Below are 24,114 nucleotides of genomic sequence, written 5' to 3'. Positions count from 1 at the left end.
ATATTTTAAATTTAATTTTGAAAACACACACGGCGTGTATATAAAATTAGCAAAATTTGTTATTGTTTTTACAAATTAATATCAAATTTTATGATAAACATTCTCTGGTGTAAAATTCACCAACTTTATTTCGCAAAATTTTGAAAACTTCCATCAAATTGGTTTAACGTTACGTGTAAATAGAAACATTTCGGTTTTATTTGAATGTTTTTTTGGTTTGACCTAATTTTGATGTCGCTTTGTAACTAGTTGCGGATATGAATGAAGCTTTTTGGGTGACAAAGTTTCAAATTTAGCCGTAACGGCGAAAAATTCCCTAATTTTCGCATAAATCTGCACACAAAACTATTGTGAGGTAAAAGCGATCGGTACAATCGACGAGATTATTCTCCGGAAAGTTTATCGGCTAAATTTCTCGGTTAAATTTCTCGGTTAACTGCAGGGACAATATATTTGGGAATACATCAGGCCCGTAACTAGCGGTTCTTGGGGCTGGCATGCCACCCCTGAAAATGTCAAAAAACCGTTTTTTTTATTTCGTCATATAGAAAGAAAATTATCTTCGATTTGCCCCCCCCCCCTCCCTGAGTTTCCTTGAGTTGTCTGGCTAGTTACAGACCTGGAATACATTTTCCCACATTTTGGGGATGTTTTCTGCTTTTCCTAGATTTTCCCATATTTTGCTTAATTTTTTCCAAAAAATTATTTGGTAAAATTTAAAAAAATGTAGAAAAGTTCTGGAAAATGTGGGAAAATTTTGGAAAACACTTTCCTAAAGACAAGGTTCTGAGTTTGCTGAAATTTACGGAAATTTGCTCAAATTTCACTACGAAAATTTCAACGAAATCAGTGCATCAATGTCCCGGTTCGGTTACATATTATTCATAGCTGACATTAAGGCAGGGAATATTTTTAGAAAAACATTATTCTTCACTCTCCTAAATTTTCATACATTTTCCATAATTTTCGTACATTTTTCCTAAGTTTACCAAAAATATATTTTGTACGAAAATAGGGTAAAATGTGCGATAATCAGGGAAAAATTCAAGAAAATCTTTTTCCAAAAATAGTCACTTCACTAGACGTATCCGCAAACTTACGCCATTTAGCTATCCTTTTACGCGACAGTTCGTTCAAACGATATAAAGGACTTCCGTCATCTCAACAAACTGTCAAGCAAACCGAGAGATAAACGTCGTAAGTGAAGTGCACGAACAGGTGGCGCTGTTGTGACTTCAATCTATTTCAAATAAAAATCGCCTTGTACAGTAAAATAGGGGAGCGCCACCATTCTTGGTTTTATGTCGCCGGTAAACAGCTGAACTCAAGTACCAATTCAAAACCACATAAATTTGATATCATAAAGTCGGTCTGGCATTGTATACACATTTCCTGGATCATAATGATACCGCGGAAAAAGTGAATCTAAATCGCAGAACACCTACGAGTATAATTTTATTTAACTTACAAACCCGCCAAACCAGTGAGAGAGCGCGATCATCAACCCGAACCGAAAATCCAAATTGTGGTCGTAAAATGTTGGTGCTCATTTACCGCAAGCGATGAAATTCTAAACAGATATACTTACGCAATATTTATAACGATGGCATGTAACGATAGCGCCGCCGCGCGCCGTAGATATATACATAATATATTTTAATATTTTATCACAAGAACGAAGCGCGTCAATAATAACTCAAAAATTTGATTGAAGACGGATTTTCATCACTCGAATTATTATTACGTAAAAACAAAGACAAAGTTATTTAATAATTTGTATATATATTCGCTGGCTCTGACATTATATTTATGCGAAAAAGATAGAACGTGGTATATAGATAGATACATGTCGATATGGTTGCGATGATGTTCGGGAGGGTTTCTTCAAATAAATATTCGTACTTGCGACGATAGAAATTTGTTTGAGAATGATAAATGACTTTTGTTTGTAAATGAACTCAAATTCATTTTACTGAAACAAAAAATAAAATGCAAAAACTGTTGGCACTTAAATAATTTGTTTTCTTTTATAAAGATACACGCCATCGTCTAAAGATACAGGATGGGGTGGAGAAGAAAAAATGATGTTACAAGGGATGTCATTCTTTTAATGCTGCAATTCTTCGTAATGCTGTTGTGCGATAGAAAGAAGTGCCACGAAATTTGTTCGTTTATAGCCAGTTTTGTTGGGCAACTTTTTCTTTTCAAAAACGGATATTGTTTTGTTTGTTTGTCCAGAGAGTCTGGACCACCGGCTTAAACGAGACCTCCGTATCACGCCTCGAAGTATGCTAATACTCTATGCGGAAGGTCAGGAGATTAATTGATATTTCGCCTAAATGTAGACTATAACGGGTTAAATCATGTAGGTTGATTTATTGTCGGTTTTTGAAATGTTGCAACATTCTAGTACTCCAGTACTCCTACTCCTGTTCCTGAATCTATTTGTCGACATACCATCGTTATCATACAACCGGACTAACTTGAAGAAGCCCTCTGTGCGTCGTATGGAGAAAATTTGTAGTCTTTCTTTGTAGTTCATTCCTTCAAAAATAAAAAAGCCCTTCGAGCATCGCCCGAATGCACAAATGACCTGGGTCTGGGTTATCGACAGCGATAATAAAACAGAACGTGTTGACCGGCTTCGAATATGGCATTATATAGCAAAATGCATGTTGAAACTAATGAAGTAAAATATTCTGCATCTATAATTGTGATTGTGATCAGCAAAAGTATTTGTACTTGAAATTTGCTTTGAAAGTTTGTGGTTTAAAGAGGTGTAATGCGTTCAGTACTCATACAACTGTTAAAAGTTTCCTATGTGCAGTATAAGCACCAGCTGAATATCACCAGCTTGTGTACAAACAAAAACAGTTTGTATTGTAAACAATTCAAAGGCAACCCTACACACAGTGCATTTCTACGTTAACGTCATCTATGCGCGCACATAACACGTATGATTGAAATAAACAAATTGTTCAGAATGTGTTTTGATTATTTATCATACGGTAAGTGTGTGTTAGTAGATCAGCTGGTGCTTATTCTGCACAAAGAAAACTTTTAACAATTGTATGTCACTCAGTTTCCTTTACCAGAAACGACATTTTCAAAAAAGTTCTAAATTTGATCCAATGGACTACATAGACTTAAAATTCAATAGCACGTATTAAATCGAATTACGATTCTAACTGGCTAGTTCTCTTTCGTGTATACATTTAAGCTACCTGAAGTTCGATTATTATTTCGCAAAACATTTAGCGGCTCTATTATAGTTGATAATTGTAACTACAACCGGCTTGAATTGGTACTTTAATTCTGTGCATCGTTGGCATGTTTTCGACTAGTTTCATAGTAAAGTATAGAGAGATTATGAATTATATGCGAAACAACTGAATACAATGAAATGAAAATGTATTTATTGAGTGAACGAATGAATTCGTAACTGAAACTGGGGAATTGAAAGGGCACTTTACGATTTTATAAGATACTGGTGCGCTTCATCTTTGCTCTTTATGCATAATCGTTTTACGAGGAACAATTTAAAGTTTCCATCAGCAAACTTTATTACAATCCAATTTTACCGATACATTGATCTACCTTTTTAACAGAAAGGATACGAAGAAAAAAAAACTTTCTGCATTTATCCTCAATCAGCAAGAAGAAGAAAGAGCAAAAAAAAACTTTTTATTAACTACCTTACGCTGAGACGACAATCTTACGATATCATTTTCATGTTTCATATTAAATTTATCGAGAATTTCGATAATAACATTTATGAAAAAAAAGGAAAATAAATTTGCGAAAAACTTGTGCATCGTTTAGAGTTTTATATCGAAACGACGGAACAAGGGGATTGGATTTTTATTCGTTGTTAAGATTATACGTAGCACAAGTTTCTACTTAGTTTTGCATTTCAGGTTAATTTACATTTTTTTTAATAAACTTAGTAAAGATCTGCTATCACCTGTTATCGATTGCAACGACTATAGCGAGCGATGACCTCTGGTTTAACGTGAAATGTGAATGTTAAAATAAATGAAGTAACAGATTTTATGTCAAACACTAAGTCATATTTTGAACGGCAGAAGTGATAGACTGAATGATTCGCAATATTCTTGACGTCTCTGGAGGCTTTAGGATAAGCTGTGAAAACTATTTATAACAATCACAGTGTGGTTAATGGACTTTCAACAAGCATGTGGATGCACTTTCGATATTTTTGGATATTACAATCAGCTTGGAGTCCAGAAAAAGGTTACATTTTTTTTGCACCAATTGGTTCTGCGGAATCCACTGCACTCACAATTACAGAGTGGGTGGTGAACAAGTGATCTGGTAGCGATTCTGATAAAAATATTTAAAAAAATGGTCCGCTACAGTTGGCGGAAACTCGTTGAAGTTCGAAAATTACGATTTTCGGACGGTCGTCTACTTCAGATATTATGATAAATATATTTTCTATTAGTCTCACAAATTGAGGGTCATGTCTGCTACGAACCACAAAAAAGGAATTTTTGAAAACAATCTGTGAAAACAACTGTTTAAAGACTGCACCCGATTTAACAGTACTTAATACGAAAGTGTTCAACCAAAGGTGTTATTATCGACCGTTATGAGGACCAATTAGAAAATGTATGTCTCATGATTCCCGAAGTAGTAGTTTTCCGAACGTCGCAATTTCTGAACTTTAACAAGTCTCTGAACCACTCTCTTCGTAGCCGTTATTGCAGTGTATTCCGCAGCACCAAATGGTGCAGTCAAACAAAATATTGTGGAACCTTGTTCAAGACTCAAATCTGATTAATAATATCCAAAAAATTTCGAAAGGGCATCCAACTGTTCAATTAAAGTCAAGTCAATCGCACAGTTATTTGAAGATTTCGAGGATCATTGGACAGTAGCAATGACAGTTTTTTTCGTGATGGAATTGTCTCCTCTTGCACCTTAACAAAACAACGCCAGAGATATTTATTTACGGATCATTGTGTAAATATTTCGTTTAAAATTCTTTATTCTTTATTCCAGCGACAGTATCTTATAAATCGTACTGAAGTACACTAAAGTATTGATTTCATGGAATGCGATTACCATTTAGAAATCCATTTCGTTTTAGTAGGTGGAATAAGATTGGTTTCAAGTTTCAACAACATAATTGATACAAGATACAGTACCTACTAACTGTTTCAAATTAATTAAACTCATTTCTACTGTAAGTAGTCAAGACAAATTAAAAGTTAAAAAGGAAAAATAACTCTACGATAGAAATATAACGGAAATTTTTCATTTTTATTTACAATAGATAGGAATTATGTAATCTCGTGGACATTTTCAAATATTGCAACTAGTTCAAACATTCCATAAAAATTAAAGAAAAATTTCAGATTTAATTAACCTACTTGTTGTTAGTTTTGTAAGGAAAATATTATTTTGTAATTTCTACAAGAAGTTTTAACTCTGTTTAATTCTATTTCTTTCTCAACTCTCTGTCTCCCTCTCTGTCTCTCTCAACTGTCTTCCTTTTTCCCAATTATTGTCTTGTTCAAATAATACAGAAATGATTTCGAAAACTTTCATTCCACATAAATAAAATCGGGGTTGCATTGTGTGTGTGTATGACAAAGTTTAGAGCACATATTCAATTTAATTAGAATGTACACTCTATTTCAATACAAAATTCCCAATTTATTGTTTTTAGAATACTGGAAAGTTTCTTATTTCAAAATTTGGAATAACGTACAAATACAACTCATAACACAGTTTCTTGAATGGATAATTTGATAACATCCTTTCAATTCATTCGGAGCAAACTTCGCTCCGAGGTATGAAACCACAAAAATTAATCAAGAAACTTATATGCTCAAGAAAATGATATGAGAGAAAGTTGTTACTGTCAGAAAAAAAAAACGCAACTCAAAACTTATCATCGCTGAAAATCAGTCTAGTTTAAATAATAAAAGAAAAAATTGTAACGTAAAACCTGCCGTGTGTGTAATACAATAGGTTTTTTTTAGTCATTTTGTTTAACTTACCAGGGAAAGCCAAATATTTGTTATTAGGAGTTGGTTCTTCTCGTCCTACAATAATTAATATAATAATGACGAAAATCAAGGTATAAATTCAACGAAAAAATGAAAATTTTGTTATTATTCAAGACAATTGTTTTACGAACTTAATTTATCGTTCAGCGACACATAAAAGCGATACATAAAATGCATTAAATTGTCCTTAGGCCCAGATGTTAACGTTATTTTTTACCGAAATTTATTACTATAATCTGGGATGGTTAATCTTAATTTTTGTGTGTTAAGTCAAAACATAAATTTCACTTTTGCATCGTTAGATTTATATATAAAAATCATAGTCTGATTTGATGTATGTGGTGGGTGTATGTTTCCTTTATTTTCAGGGAAAAAAAAGGCGATTCAACAATGAGGAAGACTTTAACAATGGGGAACAGAATACTCGACAAAATTATTATATATTTTACAGTAGAATGTAATAAATTTGCGATTTTCATTGTTTAAATATGTTTTCCAACAGAAACACACAGCTCATGCGCCCCATCCGAATACCATTATTTGAATAAAGAACTGGTGTGTTGCGCTAAATTTTCGAATCGTTTTCCGTTTTTGTTTATTAAATACAAACGGGAAAATTAGTTTCGTTTGCATTCAGGTGTGTAAAAAAGCAATTTCGTTGATGATAATCGTTACATAACAGCTGAGTCGCTAGTATATGAAACTAGGATTTTTCGCAGAGAAATTTAACAAAGAATAAAACTCGTAAATTTGCGGCAGTTTACTGGGCAATAAAGTGCTCATTATCAGTGTTAATCTCGTGTTTGTGTCGGTTGCATTAAGTAATTTTTGTATTAGATTTGCATTAGACTAAATGGACACAAAATCTTCCTCTAAGGGCGCAAAATTATGAGAAAGTTTTTCTGAAGAGACAAGTGATTGAATTCCTCATCATCTGTTGTGGAAAGCGCCGACAAAAACAAGCGACGAGCCCGTAGCTAACGTCGTCTTATGTCACAAAATGTATGTTACAACAAATGATGGGAAAGATTTTGTTTAAGACTATCGAAAATAACCACTCAAGTAATAGATTCGATAACTGTCCTAAGGGTATACTTAGCCATCTGTGAATGAATATTTTGGTTTTTTGTGGCACATTGCGTTTGTGTAATTCTGATTTGAGACGATAATTGTTCTGAGTTTTGAATAGACAAGCACTGAGGATGTTGCGAAAATTTTTAATTTTTATTTGCACATATGGCTCCAGTGGGTAAATGTCAGCATTTCAAAAGGACTCTTTAAATTTTACTGAAAACATGATTGTAATAATATTTAAATTGTTGCGGGATTCAGTTGGAGACAGTGACATCTCAGCATGAATTTGCTTCAGCTGTTTTTCAGCTGATTCACACAAACAATCAAAACTGTTTATACATCATTATACGATTTTATCACTACCACGCGCGTGCGTGCAGCAGTTTCAACCGTATAAACAAGTGTAAAAAGTTTTGGTTGTATGTGTGGATCAGCTGAAAAACAGCCGAAGTAAATTCATGCTGAAATTTCACCGCCTGTGACAAATTCCAACAATAATTTACCAGCGTCTATGCCATCTGATATCGACAGTAACGAAATGTGTTTTTTTTTAATAACGGGGTAATGTTGCTTACAACATTTGAAGTAAAAGATTCGGAACCAATATCTTGGAAATACTTATAGATCAAAGGAAGTAATAGATTCTACAATTATATAGTGGTGACGATATGTTTGTCGTCTGTGAAATATTAGGCCGACGATTTGCATCACACTTACAATGAAACAGTCAAATCTGAACAATGGTTGCGTAGCCAGGTTTTCATACTTTGAATTGTGTGAACGTAAGGAGGAACTTTTGCAAAAAATAATCAGGTTCGAAACTGCCTCAGCCACTCGCTTAAATTTTACTTTATATTTAACTTGGGCACATGAGAGATCTAGTCTCCATAGAATCGAGTTTCATTCAAAAACGAATACAAATCCAATTTCCTCATCACCACTTTTTATCATTAATCATAAGCTTTTTGCAAAATTTAAATTTATTCACAGATGAGCATCCATCGAAGTACGAACCAATTGTTTTTTTTTTTCATTGTATTTCAATAGTTCAATTTTCCCATTCGCTAAACGCTTACACAAAGAAATGTGAAAACGTTCATTTGATCAAATAAAAATCCAACTAATCTCTAATGGCTGGTTTTTATTATGTCTTTTCCACCGCACATGAAAATTTATTATTTTGAATTATAAAATTTTCCTTGCATATTGTACGTTCAACATCATGATTGAATGTATGGGAAAACCACATGATTTACATGGATCCGAGGAGCACGTATAATCAATTACGATGAGTACCACCCGAATCGTGTTGGAATAAAAAAAAATTTCCCCATTTCTTTCAATTCCGTTCTTTAAACATTCAATAGGAGACAGATCTGCAAGCTTGAGGTGCCGTGCAATTAATTTTTGCACATTTTACCGACAAAAATTGATGATTCGAGAATCGATCATGTGGCTTCAATGAAAATTGTCGCAAGAGACGAGTTGTATATAATTTTGAAAGTAGCTGAATGACGGGGTAGCACGTGACAATACACACGACTGCGAAACAAGGGGGCATAAAAATTATGCTCTTATTTATCCGAAAGTTAATGGACAATTTATATGAGTCGACATAAAAATGTGTAAATTACGTTCTGCATTAAGAACGCCCAACATTGGACACGAGACTATTAAAGTTTAACGTCGGGTTTTTTTTTTAATAAAGAATATGAGCATTTGGTGGGTACTTTATGGGTACACGTATCATGTAAAGAGTTAACACACGAATTAAAATGTTGTAAAAGCATTGTAATGATTGCTTTCCAGAGAACCGAAATGAATGCGCGAACATTAATGCACATAAACGTACATATAATACACGCACGTTCCAAAATAAATATAATATTTTATGAAAGAATAAAATCTGTTGAATGGTCTTGTTAACGCTAGGTAGGTGACCTCGACCATCAATGTGATATTATGTTTTTTTATAGATAATCAAATAAAACTTTTCGTCCCCCCAGCTAAGGGTTAAGTACTATAGAGTGACGACGTGAATTTTTATGGAACGGAGTGTCTGCGTTCCCAATATGCGTATATAGAAGTGTAAAGTAAATTGACTTCGACAATGATGTCCCTTTTAGCAATTTGTCTGTGTTCGTAAATAGTCGAATGTTTACATAGCTGAGCAACAATAACCGTCGATGTTTTTATTTACCGAAAGGTACTAGAAGAGAAATGTGTAACGTTAGCGAATGCTGGGCATTTGACACTCAATCACATTTTGTTGTTGTGAGAGTGAGAGTGGGGTGAATGGGTTCATCATATGGTTGGCTACAATATTATGCTAAAAAAATCTTTAGGTTGTTATGTTACCACGATCCCTCTTGATTTATTAATTTTAAATATGACAGACCATTGCTGACATTACTGAAAGAGCATACCATGTCTCCGGAACTACTCCTTTATGACTACCGAATAAACAAAATTTTATTTTACGAAGAAATTTCTCACGTTTTCTAGCAGTTTTAACTTCGCAGCCCTCTGGAACGTTTTCAAAAATTTGTTCATAAGGTCCTCTTTAAATTATTAGTTCAAATGAAAATCACATCCAATGTTGAACCTTATCTGTTTAGTGATTGCTAGCTATTTGATTTACGTAGTTAAAAATACAACTCACTGTTTGAAAGAGATTTTTTAATGAGGAAAATTAATCCAGAGGAAATGTTGTTTGCAAACTACAGAGATCTGTGAACTATTTGCGTGGGTTAACCGCTTCACGTTGGGTTATGTTACACGACTGTTTCATTGTTTACCTTCAGTCAGTTTCAACGAAAACACTGTGGTTAAATATGTTCCCGTTAAGTACATCGAAAGTTGGTTTTGTTTGGAATAATTCTCAGAATTTCGTTTACTTTTTGCGGTCGTAGCGCTAAATGTAGCCAACGTATTTGATGAATAAAATTTCATAAATTTTACGCCATGGATGGATGTGAAATGTATGCAATTATTAAGTTAAGCAAAGAGGAAAGCATTTACAATAATTTTGAAAACGTCTGATTGTTTTCAGGACCGGACTGGCTACCAAAAAATCAGCCCGGTAACATCTATGGTGTTACATCAGTCAAATTCATTCTGCTATCGACAAAAAAGAACGATGAGCTCTGGTCCCATTGTTTTATATTGTGGCAAAATTCATGTTACATCTTTTGAAGTAAAAGATTTTGGATAAATCTGTTAAAAATACTCCAACAAATTCAAAATTTATACTTCGCCTCTGTGACGTAGTTATACTTTGACCGCACAAGTGAATAGCCAACCGAGCCCTGAAGACTATTTGACGATCAAATAGCAAATTCTTATTTCGTAGACTTGTCGACCGCTTTCCTCGTGAAACTGCCATTTTCGCGTTAAACTTATTATTCCGCTTTCGTTGAAGAAATTTATCGAGCGTTCGTTTCGTATACTCTACACTCTTTTTTTGGATTGATATATCTTTCAATTTCTGAACGCTCAAGATTATAACGTTAGAAGCAAATATTTTTTTGGCGACTGTGCTGTAAAAGTGTTAAGCAAAATAAAGCGACTTAAAAGTGTTTCAATGCTCAGGCTGCAAAATTATTATCCGTAAAAAATTTATGTATCGCTTTCGGTACCGCAAAAATTGTCGTAAATATAGATTCGGTTATTTTATTATGTGTTCGAAATGATAAAAGTTGAGGATAAATTTGGGCATAGTTTGAAAGGTAAATTTTGTTAGTTAAAAAAGAAAAGAAAAAAAAACTTTTTTTTTGTTTTGATTAAAATTGGTGAGATTAAATTGACACGCATGCAATATTCAGTATGACATGTACCCAACTAGCAACGTTAAATTTCTATTTTATTTTCATATCTTTTAAATTATCATTTATTGTTTAAAGTTCTTTGTTTGTTTTTGTTTGGAAAGGAGACTGCATAAAATCGGTTATCCACCCTTACGTAATGTACCATGTAACGAACCGTATGATAAATTCCGAAACCATTATGAGAATTAAATTCTTTTGGCATGAGTTCAGTGCCAGCCGAAAACTTCTTAAAATCATTCATTTTGGACGCCAAACTATGCACACTGCACAAATCATCGAAAAGAATTTTTCTGCAGAAAATGCAATATATTTTTTTGTAAATTGAAAATCAGTTGTAACCACCCCGAGTTCTTTCTGTATAACAAGTTTCGATAACAGAAAGAAAAAAAAACAACAAACCTATCAATTTTCCCTTGTTCTATACCATCCAGTATACCTACACCACTCTAATATATTTCCGCCTTTTGTTTTTTTATACTTCGTTCCCTTTACCGAGCCAACAAAAGAAAAATAATTAATGTTCTTTCTCGGGTCTTTGTTTGGTTTTCTTGTTATTATTGTTGTTGATATCTTTCCTGTTTATTTACTGCATTGCATATGAACGATCAGACATTTCGATTCAATTTTTTTTTGTATGTATGTATGTGTGTGTGTGTGTGTGTGAAGCACACTTTTTGCGAACTTTAATGCAAATTGTATGCAGTATGCAGTCAAATGAATATTTCGAATAGAGTTATTAGCTTTTTACACAGTTGCGGATTTCATAATTGTATATTTTCCAAAAAAATACACACAAAAAATTCAATAGAACGGTTACGTGTGCGTGGCAATTGTGGGGGAGTGGGAGCAATGTTGACGAAACTCTTTATTGGAATATGTGAAAATAATAATAAGCCACATAAACATTAGCGTTTCCACAGAAAAAAATGTATATGAATACCAAGTATGTACCGTACCAGTATACCTAAACATAAAATTTAATATGAACATTTAATCCTGATATTGAAAAACTTTTTTTCGGTACATTGGATGGTATTCATTTTTGTTCATATAAAGCCGAGAGTCGAGAGTTTCCATTTGTTAAAGTGGTGACCCAGTTTGCGTTGGTGTATAGAAATAGAAGGTGTGTGTGTGTGTATGTGTATACTTACATATAACTCGTTATGGGATAGAGGTTATAAACACAAATTCGAATTTATGAAAGGATATGTAGAGAACGTGAAACATTTTTTAAAAACTGTATTCAATATTTAAAAAAAAACGTTTATCGCTTTTGATTTCAATATGCGCTGGGGGTTTTTTTTTGAGAGGGAAATTTTTTTTTACCGTTCTATACAAGCAACACCTTCAAAACATTTCGCACTTCAAGAGCAGTAGATATTTATACATCCGCTGAAAAGATGGTATAAGAACCTCGTCGGCTTTCAAAAGCGTGCAAAAACATTTAATTTAAAAAATATGCTTTTTTTCCACTCAAATCTGAAATTGTAAGGCTTTTTCAGGATGCATAAGAAAGCTGAACGAAATTGCATATTGAGCTTAGCATTCATCGCTTGAGTGGTTATACAATTCAGAGAGTTATGCAAATTTTAAGTATTTTGGCGGGCCAATATTGGGCTAAGGATTTTTTTTGTATTTTAATGTTATGAATTGCGGAAGAGCTGTGTGCGGTTTGAAAGTTTTAAATTAATTCTTGTTTTGTTTTACCACGGTATTTTTGGCATATTTTTGGCGTATGTGTTCATTGGAGGGTTTAGTGTTTATGAAACTGATACCTCACCACGTAGTTTGTGTGAGTGTTTTTAGCAGTGACTGTTTAGCGAGGTAGAGTGACCTAACGACGATAGGCGTATAGTATATTAATGTCCTTCTAGTTGTCTCACATCATCATTGAATCCACTTAATCACCACTACAGTTAACACTACTGCGATTATATGGCTTTCGGCACTAAGTAACATAACACCACGAGTTATTCGTCAAGGGAAAGGCTTTAAAAAGTTTCTACGTACTCGACAATGACGAAATTCCCCACGACAATCACCCAAACGTTAAAATCGAGTAAGCTTCCGACTGGTACTTTTAACAGACTGAGAGAGATAGTAAAACACAGTAACTGTGATGAAATGCTTTTTACGTAACTCGGTAACCAAGCAGGATCATAAAAGATCTTCAAATACTTTTGTGCCACCGAGAATTGAAATACGCCTCTTTTCAGCACTCATTTTAGTGTTGTAAAGTGATTTATTTCAGCACCCGTTTGATGTGATATTACAACACTCAAAGCAGTGTTGATATGGAATTTGTATGAGTTGTTACAGCATTCGTTTGAGAAAATGCAAAGCAATGTGATCGATCAAATTTGAAGAGTGATTGTTTACAATGAAAATTATGATTTTTTGTGCTCTTATCTATTTCAATTCTCGGTTGGCACAAAGCATGATGTGTTACACGTATTGTAATGCGATTTTTTCAGCACACGACCCAAACTTTCCTTACGAGCGGAGCGAGTGCTGAAAAAATCAACATTACAATATGTGTAACACAACATACTATTGTGCCACCGAGAATTGAAATACGCCTCTTTTCAGCACTCATTTTAGTGTTGTAAAGTGATTTATTTCAGCACCCGTTTGATGTGATATTACAACACTCAAAGCAGTGTTGATATGGAATTTGTCGCACTAGTGACTTGTGCGATAAAGTTAATGATGAAATCGCTTCGTTACGAAAGCGTTGTATGAAACACGTTGCATAATTGAAATAACTCATCACACCATGTATTGTGAACCTCAGCTGCGCCTGTAATTCTCAATTTTTTAACATCAAAGCTTTAAATGCTATAGATTTCTTCAGACTGCCCTCACCCTTAATTAGCGTGCATATTTTATGAATAAACCATTGATAGGTTCTTTGAAACGTTGTTTTAAATTTTGGTGACGCATTCTATAAGTCCTGTATATGATGAAGCTAGGTGATAAGTTTTTATTACCGAAATAGTTTTCAGATAAAAAATATTCTAATCCATTAATTCCCTAATAGCAGTCCCCTTTTCGTATGTTTGCATTGTTTGATTATTTTTTTTTATTTTAATTAATTTTTGTTTAGTTCAAAACATACATTCAATAAAATAAAAATCAAAACAAAATCAAAACATATCCTCAAACCACACTTCGTTTCATATTTATAAAAATAAAATTCGAGAACAGAAAAATATTTACGAACAAGACAATTGTTTTCGGTTAATCGGTTTTTTTTTATCATAATTATTCGATCATGACGCTTGCATCCCGGGTACATGTCACTTACCAAATTTAACCACGCGTTTGTGGTAAGAATCTGATTCTTTTCGTCCTACAAAAAGATGTTAGCAATAAAATTTGTTGGTTTCTTTTTCGGGTTTTTTTTTTGTTTTAAAATTTTGTTATCTCTAATTTCGAATATTTTTTTAAAAGTTTTAATTGACCATTTAACTGTTCAATAAAAAGTGAAAGATAGAAATTGTTTTTTTACCACTTCTGTTAGGGAATAGAAGTCAATTTGTTTTTGGGGACTTTTTCTTTTTCATAAAATAAAAATTAAATTTTCAGAAGAAAAGGTAAAATGTAGAAACGATTATGTAATGAAAAACTGTGTAACTTACCACATCAATGATTTGTTGAAGTGTGAGGCCAAATTTTACACTTAATGGTTCTGATTCATTTGCAACGGGTCTTTCGAGCGTGTTATATGTTGCCAACAGATTGTTGAGTAGTCGCTTTTCATGAGGTCCTTGAAAACTTTCTGTAACGAGACAAAGAGAAGATTTGATTATTGTATCAGTCAAGAAAGAACCACCACCCAACAACTTAATCTACTACAGTTTTAAATAAGACATTCGACTATACCAATTTGCACACGAACAAGTCTAGCGAATCATAATTGAAATTAAATGTCAATTTATCAACAACCTTTCCAAGTCGTGGCATGATCCTGTGGTGAGATACTTTAGCTACCACAAAGCGAACTAACGTTAAACTTTGCACATGTGTATGTGAACTTATCAAAGTTTTTTTTTAAGTTTTTCCAGTCTCACTTTTACAGAATTACAGAATTATTACAAAGTAATGTATTGACTCGCTTTAAACTCAACTTTGTTCAATCGATTACCTTTCATTGCTTTCAGTGCTTTATTTCGCATTAAGAATGGTAAAAACTGAAAAAAATCATTAATCTAATTTCTGGGAACTTATTGGAACGTAATAAACGGAACGGACCATATAATTGCTTTCCTATTTAAAAAGAAAATTCCAACTCTAACGTCTCGTTTATTAATTTATGATAATTACATGTACTAGCAGCATATTATCTTCCCGCTTCAATGAACAATTATTATTTTTTTTAAATCCACATGGAAAGTTCGATGTTCTGCAAAGCAGCGGTGAGAGCGTTTCACTATTGAAAATCACTTTAACAACATTTTCTGTACAAGATAGAACAATGTGTACCTAAATTTCACTTAAAAAAAAATCAAAACGAGAATCTTTATCGATGTGGCGCTGGTATGTTAATATGAATCATACTTACTACTTACTGTTATGGAATTATCTCTTCCTTCGTTTCGAATCTTTCTATTCATAGGTGGCACACAATAATATTATGTGTGCAATGAATAGGATTGAAATCGCTGACGACGATAGAATGATTCCTGACTGAATAAATTTCTTCTCAACCAAAAATTTGTTTGTCAGTCGTTTTCTTGAATTTTTCCACAGTTTTTTATTCCAGTAATTCTTCCAAAAAATATTTTCGGGAAAATTTGGAAAAACGTAGGAAATTTAACGAAAAAGTGCGAACATCCCGAAAGTACATACCTGTGTGGGGTAATGAGGAACTTTGTAATTTTTGACCGTCAATTGATTTAATTAGTCGGCTGGTGTATAGTAGACAATAAAAGCTTTATTATTCATTCGATTCGTTTGATGTTTTAATTTTTAAGGCTTCTAGTGGTCAAAGGGACCTTTCACGATAATTGAAGCAATAGTAGATTATGTACCTCTGTACAAAAATTTTGGAATAGGGGCCATCCATAAAGGACGTCCGCACTATGGGGGTGAGGGGGGGGGGGGTTCGCCAAAGTGTGACTGCCATACATTTGTGTAGTGGAAAAGTGCGGACAAGGGGGGAGGGGGGTCTAAAATTCCAGAAAAATCGCGGACGTCCTTTATGGACGGCCCCATATTTGGAAGTTATGTACGGAGTTGAAGGCGTGGCACATAATCCAAATCGTCAACATAAACATTTTGGACAGAGGTGCATACGCTAGTTTATCTGCTGAGAACAGATATATCGTGATAAACAGGCTTGCCCTAGAGAACATGGTTGTTAGTTAATTTAGTCGTTTAGTGCCAGTGGTGTGTGTGACTTTCCCTTACGTATGCCTTTTCTATCCTAAAATAAAGACCAGAAATGCAATCCTACAACTGTAAACAGATCGACTTTAGGTTATAAAATGTCATTATGAACACACGCGTTCAGTTTCGGCCTCTCAAAACGGAAAATCACTGATCTATTGACAGTCATGTCACATTTATCCACAGTCTAGTCTTGTCCAAAGACTGAATTTACCCTTTTTTTCAACACATAGATAAAAGTAACGAGTTCCTATAGCCCATGTTTAGATCTCAATTTTAACAGTGTCCGCTGAGGACAGATGTTTAATTCATGTAAAACATCAACTCAAAAAGAAAACGAAAACAACACCGAAACAATTAGTAGACAGAAACTCATGATTGGATTCTCATTTTCAGCTGAATTTGTCACACTTTCATTGTATAGTTGCAGTTTTTTCGAGAAGGGTGTGACTTTCGAGTTCTGTTTCAATAACTTCAGTCCCCTGAGCCAGTTTAAGTGACGGAAGTGTCGAAGTTTATTAAAAGTTAAAGGACATTTTTTCACAAATTTTGTTTAAAAGCATTTCAGAACTTTATGTTTTTGAACATATATAAATGGATATACCAAGCACACCAGAAAAAAAAAACCTCACACAAATTCAACAACTGATGCTCAACTATGACGAATTTTGTCGTGCCTGGCAAATAATAATAAATTCAACCCATACAAAATTTTCCCCAAAATAATATTCTTCGTCTATGGTACTCGGTACTCATGGTACTCGGGGTGCATTTATTTTACCACTTCACATGTTTCATTTTAATAAATAACTTTTTGGTCTCTGGTTGCATTAATATTAATGGTATTTTGAATAGTGTCGTCAACTCTCACTTGGTATTTGGTTATATATAGCATAACCTATATATAGTGTACGATGTGAGCATGTGGGGTAGTTAGAGAGTGAATAATGGGGTTGTTAATGGTACACATAATCATTGGTTCAGCTCTCGCATTTCCTATAACATTATGAACTTAACTTTTCAGTTGGAAATGCGAAAATTTGAATATGTTTTATATGTTCCAAAAGTGAATAATATGTTTATCCACACAAATTTCATTGAAAATTTACGATTTGTTAAAAAGTTTTTGAGTCGTATTTTATTTCACCGTTACACATTTCACATTTTCAGTTGCCATATACTCCCCGGCCATACATGTATACGAGAAACATGTTAATAATGGGAAACAATTTTCCATTTTAAATTAAATGGAAAATTTATGGAATGTCTTGCTATCGAAATTTAATAGGTGCGCGCTTAATACACTCAAATTTTTTGTTTCCTCCAGAGATTGCCTAGTTTCTTTCGCCTGTAATACAGTGGAGCAAGTGTATTAAATTACTAAAATTTCTGCTGGATGGATTTTCCACATATGTTCAAATATTGTTGGTTATTGTGTCTAACAATTCATTATTCTGTTATGTGAAAATATGAGGAAAGCAGCAACATATTGATTGTGTTTGCAGAAGGAACATTTTTCACATTTATAAGTTTGTTCCAAGTAACTGTAAACACGAATTTTCACTGGCTGAACGAACACGATTTCATCCAGAGAGGTCGGTTTTCATATAAATTTTGATTAGGCTATGTATCTATGGATGAAATTTGACAATTCGTATGACCTATGAACAGACCTATTTGTTCGTTGTTCGAACATTAATAGTCCAGTCTAAATAACCTCCATACAAACAACACACACTCTACGGGGAATAATGGTCGAGATGTGCGTCAAATTCGTCTCACTCTGCTCGGAGGGACCAGCAGTTTCATATGTTTTTTCGTTTCGCCCTGCCAAACAACCTAAGTGGTCCTGCGTGAAATAGCGCTGACGCACATCTCGATCATTATTCCCCGTAGAGTGTGTGTTGTTTGTATGGAGGTTATTTAGTCCAGTCTCTTGTGTCAGGAAATTGTCGCTTCGGTCGCTATAATTTTCTTTCTTTATGTCATGTGATTGAGCACGAAAAACTGGAAAACGTAAACATTTTCAACGATACAAAGTGTATAGACAGAGTATACCTTCTAATCTTATATTGAAGTCATCTGTTATCGACAAAGATGTTAAAAATAAGTAATAAGCGCAAGCGACGACGTCGTTTTATATAACAAAATGCTTGTTGATATAAGTGAAGTAATAGATTTTACATGCCACATGCGTCAAAAACTGTACTTTTCATGTTTCAAGAACTTCTTTCGACGCCCTTAGCATGTAAAATCCATTACATAACTCGTTATAAAAAAATGGAAAGTCTCGTTTTCGTGTGTTTATTCACCTCGGCTTCGCCTTGTATGCATAAAATGCATAGTTTCCCATACTATAGCAGAACACGTTTGCAAATAATGTTTTCTTCCCGGTATCCTAATCCGACTTTTCCCGGCATCCACTAAAATTCGATCAAAGTTCACTGTAATAATATTGGGATTTCCTTGTAAAAATGTTGGGATTTCCTCGTAAAAATATTTCAATTTAACTGAAGCAACATACATATGAAAATCCTCTTCAATGTTCCTGAACACATATGGCTCATTTCATCATCATTTTTCGACAAGGCTGACAAACAATGTTTCACATCATCAGAAAGGCAGGAGTAGATCGAGCAAAAAATTTTGTGAATGGAGCCTTACAGACTCAACAAGAAAAAAAGGGCATGCGAAGCGAGCGAAAAAAATTAAGTAGTGAAGGCCCAGACGTTTGAATTGTGATCCTTTGAAATGACGCAAGTGCAGAGGAAAAGTATATTGACTAAAGCTACACTATTTCAACGTTTTCTAAATGGAGCGAATCGATTAACGATTTTTCAGTTCCTGAGCGAAGCGAGCAAAAGTTTTCTCTTGATCACTATTACAGTTCAATGCCAAGTGTTTTTTTCAATTTTTTTTAAATAAAAGATCTCGATTTGCTTCCCGTTGTATACTCACCCGGTTATCATCTAATTATTTTAATTATAGATAACTGTTTGTTTCCCACTAATTTCACTATTTTCACGATTTTTTAGTTTTTCAATATAATTCTCGATTGCAAGGCCCGTTTTTCCTTCTTTTTTTAAATTTCCCGATTTTTGGCTTCCGACTTCTGATCATTTTCCCATTTTTTAGTGATTTCCTGATTTCTGGTCATTTCTCGAGTTCTGTTCTGGTAATTTCCCAATTTCCGGTCATTTCCCAATTTCCGGTCATTTCCCAATTTCCGGTCATTTCCTAATTTCTAGTCATTTCTTGCTTCTTTTCTTCATATAATCATTTCTTCCCGCTGGGCATATCCGGTTTTTCATCAAAAAAAATCCTGGATACCAAGGATACACGTAGAACGAAATGTGTCAATTTCATGAGCCAACAGAATTAATGTAAAAATATGCATCAAGCAAACTAAAATGCCAGGAAAATTTGTCGTCTTAATGTACCACACGCTGTTATAATGTATTTGCGATGAATCATCTCAGCACTTGTATGAATTATAGTACCGTAGAAATTGCAGGTAATGTTACAAACATCTACAGCAAAACCGATGCAAACCACATGTAAACTTGAATAATTCATTGTAAGCTGACTCACACTAACCTATTCCTGATAGGTCGGTTCCGGTGAAAATTGTTGATACGCTAATTGATCAAAACATAGAAAATCAGTTTAACTGAGGAGGAACACCTCCTACTGACTATGTGTGAACTTTCAAGAATTTCAGGAGTTTGTAAGAATCAATTTTACGTATATATGCCATGACATGTACTAGGGATAACATTGCTTCAGATATTTTCAAAATCAACGTGGAAATAGACTCTTCATGGGCTAGCTCCTTTCTCAAGTGACGATATATTGTAGGTCAACGTTGATTTACTTCAATAATACCTCTATTTTTGGTAGAAAGGTTACGAAGGTAAAAAGTAAGTGAAAATGGAAACCGTTGTCCTTCTGGAGGATAACTTTTTGATATATGAATCACGTGCACGCTAAAAACGTCGTGCTGGAAACACGGACGAATGCACATCGAATAGAAATGAAACTTAACGTCGCGTCTGTGGTAACAGGAAATAAGTTAAAACAAATATTCAAAAAAGGCTTTCAGAGTAAAAAGATCTTTGCATCCGTCGTTGACATCCTATTCTTTCACCTATATAAAAGCTTATTCTACTAAATACTTTACAGCTTAAATTACTTTTCCTTAGATTTAAGCCAACAATTTATAATTTTCGTTTTATACGGCATTCTGTCAAGGTGAACTAAAAGAAAAACTTCCACAAAGGGATCAACCATTTAAATTTGAATTATAAATCATAGTTTACGTAAACTGTAAAGCGACACGAGAATATGGAGCAACATTTTACGTTAACAAGGCGAAATACATGAATGTCCTACATATTACACGGAAATTATAAAAGTTATTAAAATTCGAGAGCTATGCATAATAAATGTCAACTAAGTTTCGTGCATTAGAATGTGGAGGTGATTGGGATGCTATTAAAGTTAATATTAATATTTTTTGTCATGCACTTTCCGAAATTTCGAATGGACGTTATGCAATTTATTATGTTGACGTGAGACGTGATTGAGGCAACTGGCACTGCTATTTTCCTTATACTGTAAATGATGATTTTGACAGCGTACCGAGATTATAAATTGTAAGACAAATTTAGTTGAAGGTTTAAATGCTGAACGTTGAGGTGCATTAAATAGATTTGATGGGAAATCAATGGTACATGTCCTTACTATGAATACAAAAGAAATTTATGAAGGTTATGCATGTGTTATGTGTGGAATTGTGTAATAACGTAATGAGAATGACAATTCTAGCGCAAATTCTCAATGCCTGTAGGCCGCACCAGTCTCTGGAAAAGGTAGAAAATGCCGTGGGCAAATACTAGGACAGATACTATTTGCTGTTGGTGACCAATAGAATAAAATAGTACGCCAGTAGACTTTTTTAGGACTACTGTTACACGTTCGGAGATTGGTGTCGCCACCATACTAGCCGATGTGTCCTTTGTAATTTACCAATGCGTTACAGGCATCGAAAAATCAAGAAATTTCAAGAAAATATTTTCTCAAAATCATGCTTTGACTAGACTAGACTGACATATTAGAAAATAAATGGTCATAACACAGCTCCTATCACAAACAATCATTTTTCCAACATCCAAAAGTCTCCAAATATTAAAACACGTATGCGTGTATGATTGAATACAAATCATGACTCTGGACTTTACGAAAGAAATGCAAGGTCTACTTTGATTGCACAAGCTTCCGTATATTTCTTATGATAAGAGCAGAGCTGTAAAGTGGGTGAAATCGGACAGTGTATCGGTTAACATACACTGTTGAGACTCCATACGCATTTTTTGACGGATTAGTCTACTTTATTGCTTGCAGTGCGTTCAATTCACCCGTACTTCCTCCCACTGTGGCAGCATTCACCCGAATCGTTTATCCATCAGCTACTAACAGTCAATCAATGGGAAACGTAACTGTTCAAAAATTCTCAATTTTTAAGCATTTTCTCGCATTTATTATGCAAAAACTTATAATTTGAGCTTATGTTATTCGAAAATTAATGTATCCCTACCGCAATGTCTTTGCAAAAGTTAAACAAGGGTTCTCATCCATGTATATATACAGCACTTCTGCGCAGAGAATCCCGAACCTAGCCTAACGTAATGGTTTAAGCATAAAAATTCCGTTAACATACAACACAAGAACCGTAGCTGTCTTCACCAATTCGTATATATGTCATCAAGTAGGGGATTGAACAATGAATGTTTCGTACACCCTAACTTGTCGGCACGTTTATAAAACGAAAGACAGCTTCAGAGCTTTTTCTGTCACAAACCACTATATATACGGCACAGATGTGGAAATGTTAATCATTATACATGTAGAAATATTGTGTGTGCGTATACGTATGGTAATGCATATATAGACAAACTTGTGAATTGGTTCAAGTGAAAATAAGAAAGAAAGAAAAAATTCGGGAAAAATACCCGAAAAAAATAATTTTTTATTCAAAGACGAACGAAGACTATTGTGACACATATATAAAAAATCAAAGCACAAATTTAATTTAAAAAAAGGAAGTATCCCTTTGCATAGTGGAGAGAAAAAAAAGTTGAGTCTGAATACAAAAAAAAAACCAAAAAAAAACGTAGAGAAAAAAGGTTATAAACCGCGCATAAATTCAATAGAAAAATCCTTACCTTTTATGTATATTAGAAGTAAACACACAAACACTGTATGGACGTCTGGTGCCATGATATTCGATAAGGACGCCTCCCGAATGGTACGGGGATGTCGCACATAAATATAAACTTTGTTCACTCGGATACGTTATGCCATATTATATATGTATATCAACTCATGTATGGATCGAGGATATATGTACACTATCTTGAAGTATTATTATTTTTCGTCTTGAAATTTTTTTTATGCCACAACAAATATTGGAGCACACAGGAAAAAAAAACCCAAAGCATCAAAAAAAAAACCGAGAAGAGAAATGTTGTTGTATAAACATTTGCGATAGTTTAATGCATTTTTGATGATGGCATATTATGTTATTATATTGTAAAGCAATATGGATGAACACTGAAGTTGATGTGTTTACTTGAAGGTTAACACATACATTTTCTATACATATGTATGTATATGACTGGGGATGCCATCCATATACACATTTATCAATATCGAAACCCTAAAGCTCTCAGTATATAGTGAAGATCTACACATAAATATAAATTATTTTGCCGACGAGATATTACCAGAAGAAAGTTTCAAAATTGATCATAAATGTTAATATTTGAACGAGCGGGGTGGGGTATAGAAAATAAAACATTCTCCAAAAACGATATGTTGTGAAACATATATGTATAGAGGTGGTAAATGTGTTACTCGTCTCGTATGCATGGTAATATTTCCGCGAAAAAGTACACAATATGTAAAACGTAGATAACGCTGGAAGAAGAAGAAGAAAAAAATAGCGGAATAACGATAAGAAGAATAGAATTTCCCACATCCTGTTTTACCTGTGAGTACTCTTAATCGAAAAAATATAACGGAAGGTAAGTTCAGCTTTATCCAGAGAAGTTATGGTGATTCAAATCAAAATGCAATTTTTAAGAAGAAAAGCTCGTTAGAGTTCAATGCATATGAGATACCTGTAATAAGCCCGTGGTATTAAACCTTGCTTCAGATCTGCATTTAAGATAGCTTAAAGAAAGAAATTTATTTATTTATTATGCCAATTCAAAAGCCTATGTCAGCCAATAACAGAATCAACCATTACACAATACAAAATAGTAGAAAAAAAATCGATTATTTAACAAGTCCAGAAACAACATTAGAAATCAACCAATTACATCACATAGGACATATTTGCCTTGACTCTTTAACTAAGAAAATATCTAAAATAACATTGTTGTCACAATTGATTTTACTGAGGATAGAATATTTCTGGCATCAGTACGAACTATTTACAGTTTATCAACAAACAAAGCAAGTTCTTGAAAAATTTCCACTTAAAATGTATTTTTGCTATAATTCACTAACGTTTTTCTTGATTGCATTGTATAAAGGCAAACTCGCTGAGTTCTTCATTCGTTTTGTAGAGTAATTTGGATTGGATGTTTATTTTTTTTTTTCAAAAAAGTGTCCCTAAAAGTTCTGGCTTCACCCAAAAAAAAAGTTCTACGTTTCAATCGCCCAAAAACACGATAAGACCAATGGTTTACTACTTATCCGTACACCTTGTACATTTAAAA

General features: G+C 33.8%; 1 protein-coding gene across 8 annotated transcripts in view; it reads right to left on the bottom strand.

The window, feature by feature from the left end:
* Positions 1-24,114, bottom strand: part of LOC119078436 (neuronal acetylcholine receptor subunit alpha-7) — a 171,381-nt gene that overhangs the window by 68,912 nt on the left and 78,355 nt on the right. For 3 of the 8 annotated variants that reach the window (XM_037185956.1, XM_037185953.1, XM_037185950.1), the window contains exons 2-4: positions 22,555-22,740; positions 14,581-14,720; positions 14,247-14,291 (exon numbers count right to left, since the gene is read on the bottom strand). In XM_037185956.1, coding sequence (XP_037041851.1) covers positions 14,247-14,291; positions 14,581-14,720; positions 22,555-22,609 — 240 coding nt within the window. In that variant the 5' untranslated portion in view covers positions 22,610-22,740. Of the gene's footprint in view, positions 1-6,029; positions 6,075-14,246; positions 14,292-14,580; positions 14,721-22,554; positions 22,746-24,114 lie in introns of those variants that run through there. The other 5 variants (XM_037185952.1, XM_037185948.1, XM_037185954.1 and 2 more) reach the window with 3 other exon arrangements.

This window comes from Bradysia coprophila, unplaced genomic scaffold (assembly GCF_014529535.1).
Source record: "Bradysia coprophila strain Holo2 unplaced genomic scaffold, BU_Bcop_v1 contig_297, whole genome shotgun sequence".
Classification (NCBI taxonomy): Eukaryota; Metazoa; Arthropoda; class Insecta; order Diptera; family Sciaridae; genus Bradysia; species Bradysia coprophila.
Note: the sequence above shows the minus strand (reverse complement) of the source record. Positions and strands in the feature narration are given on the sequence as shown.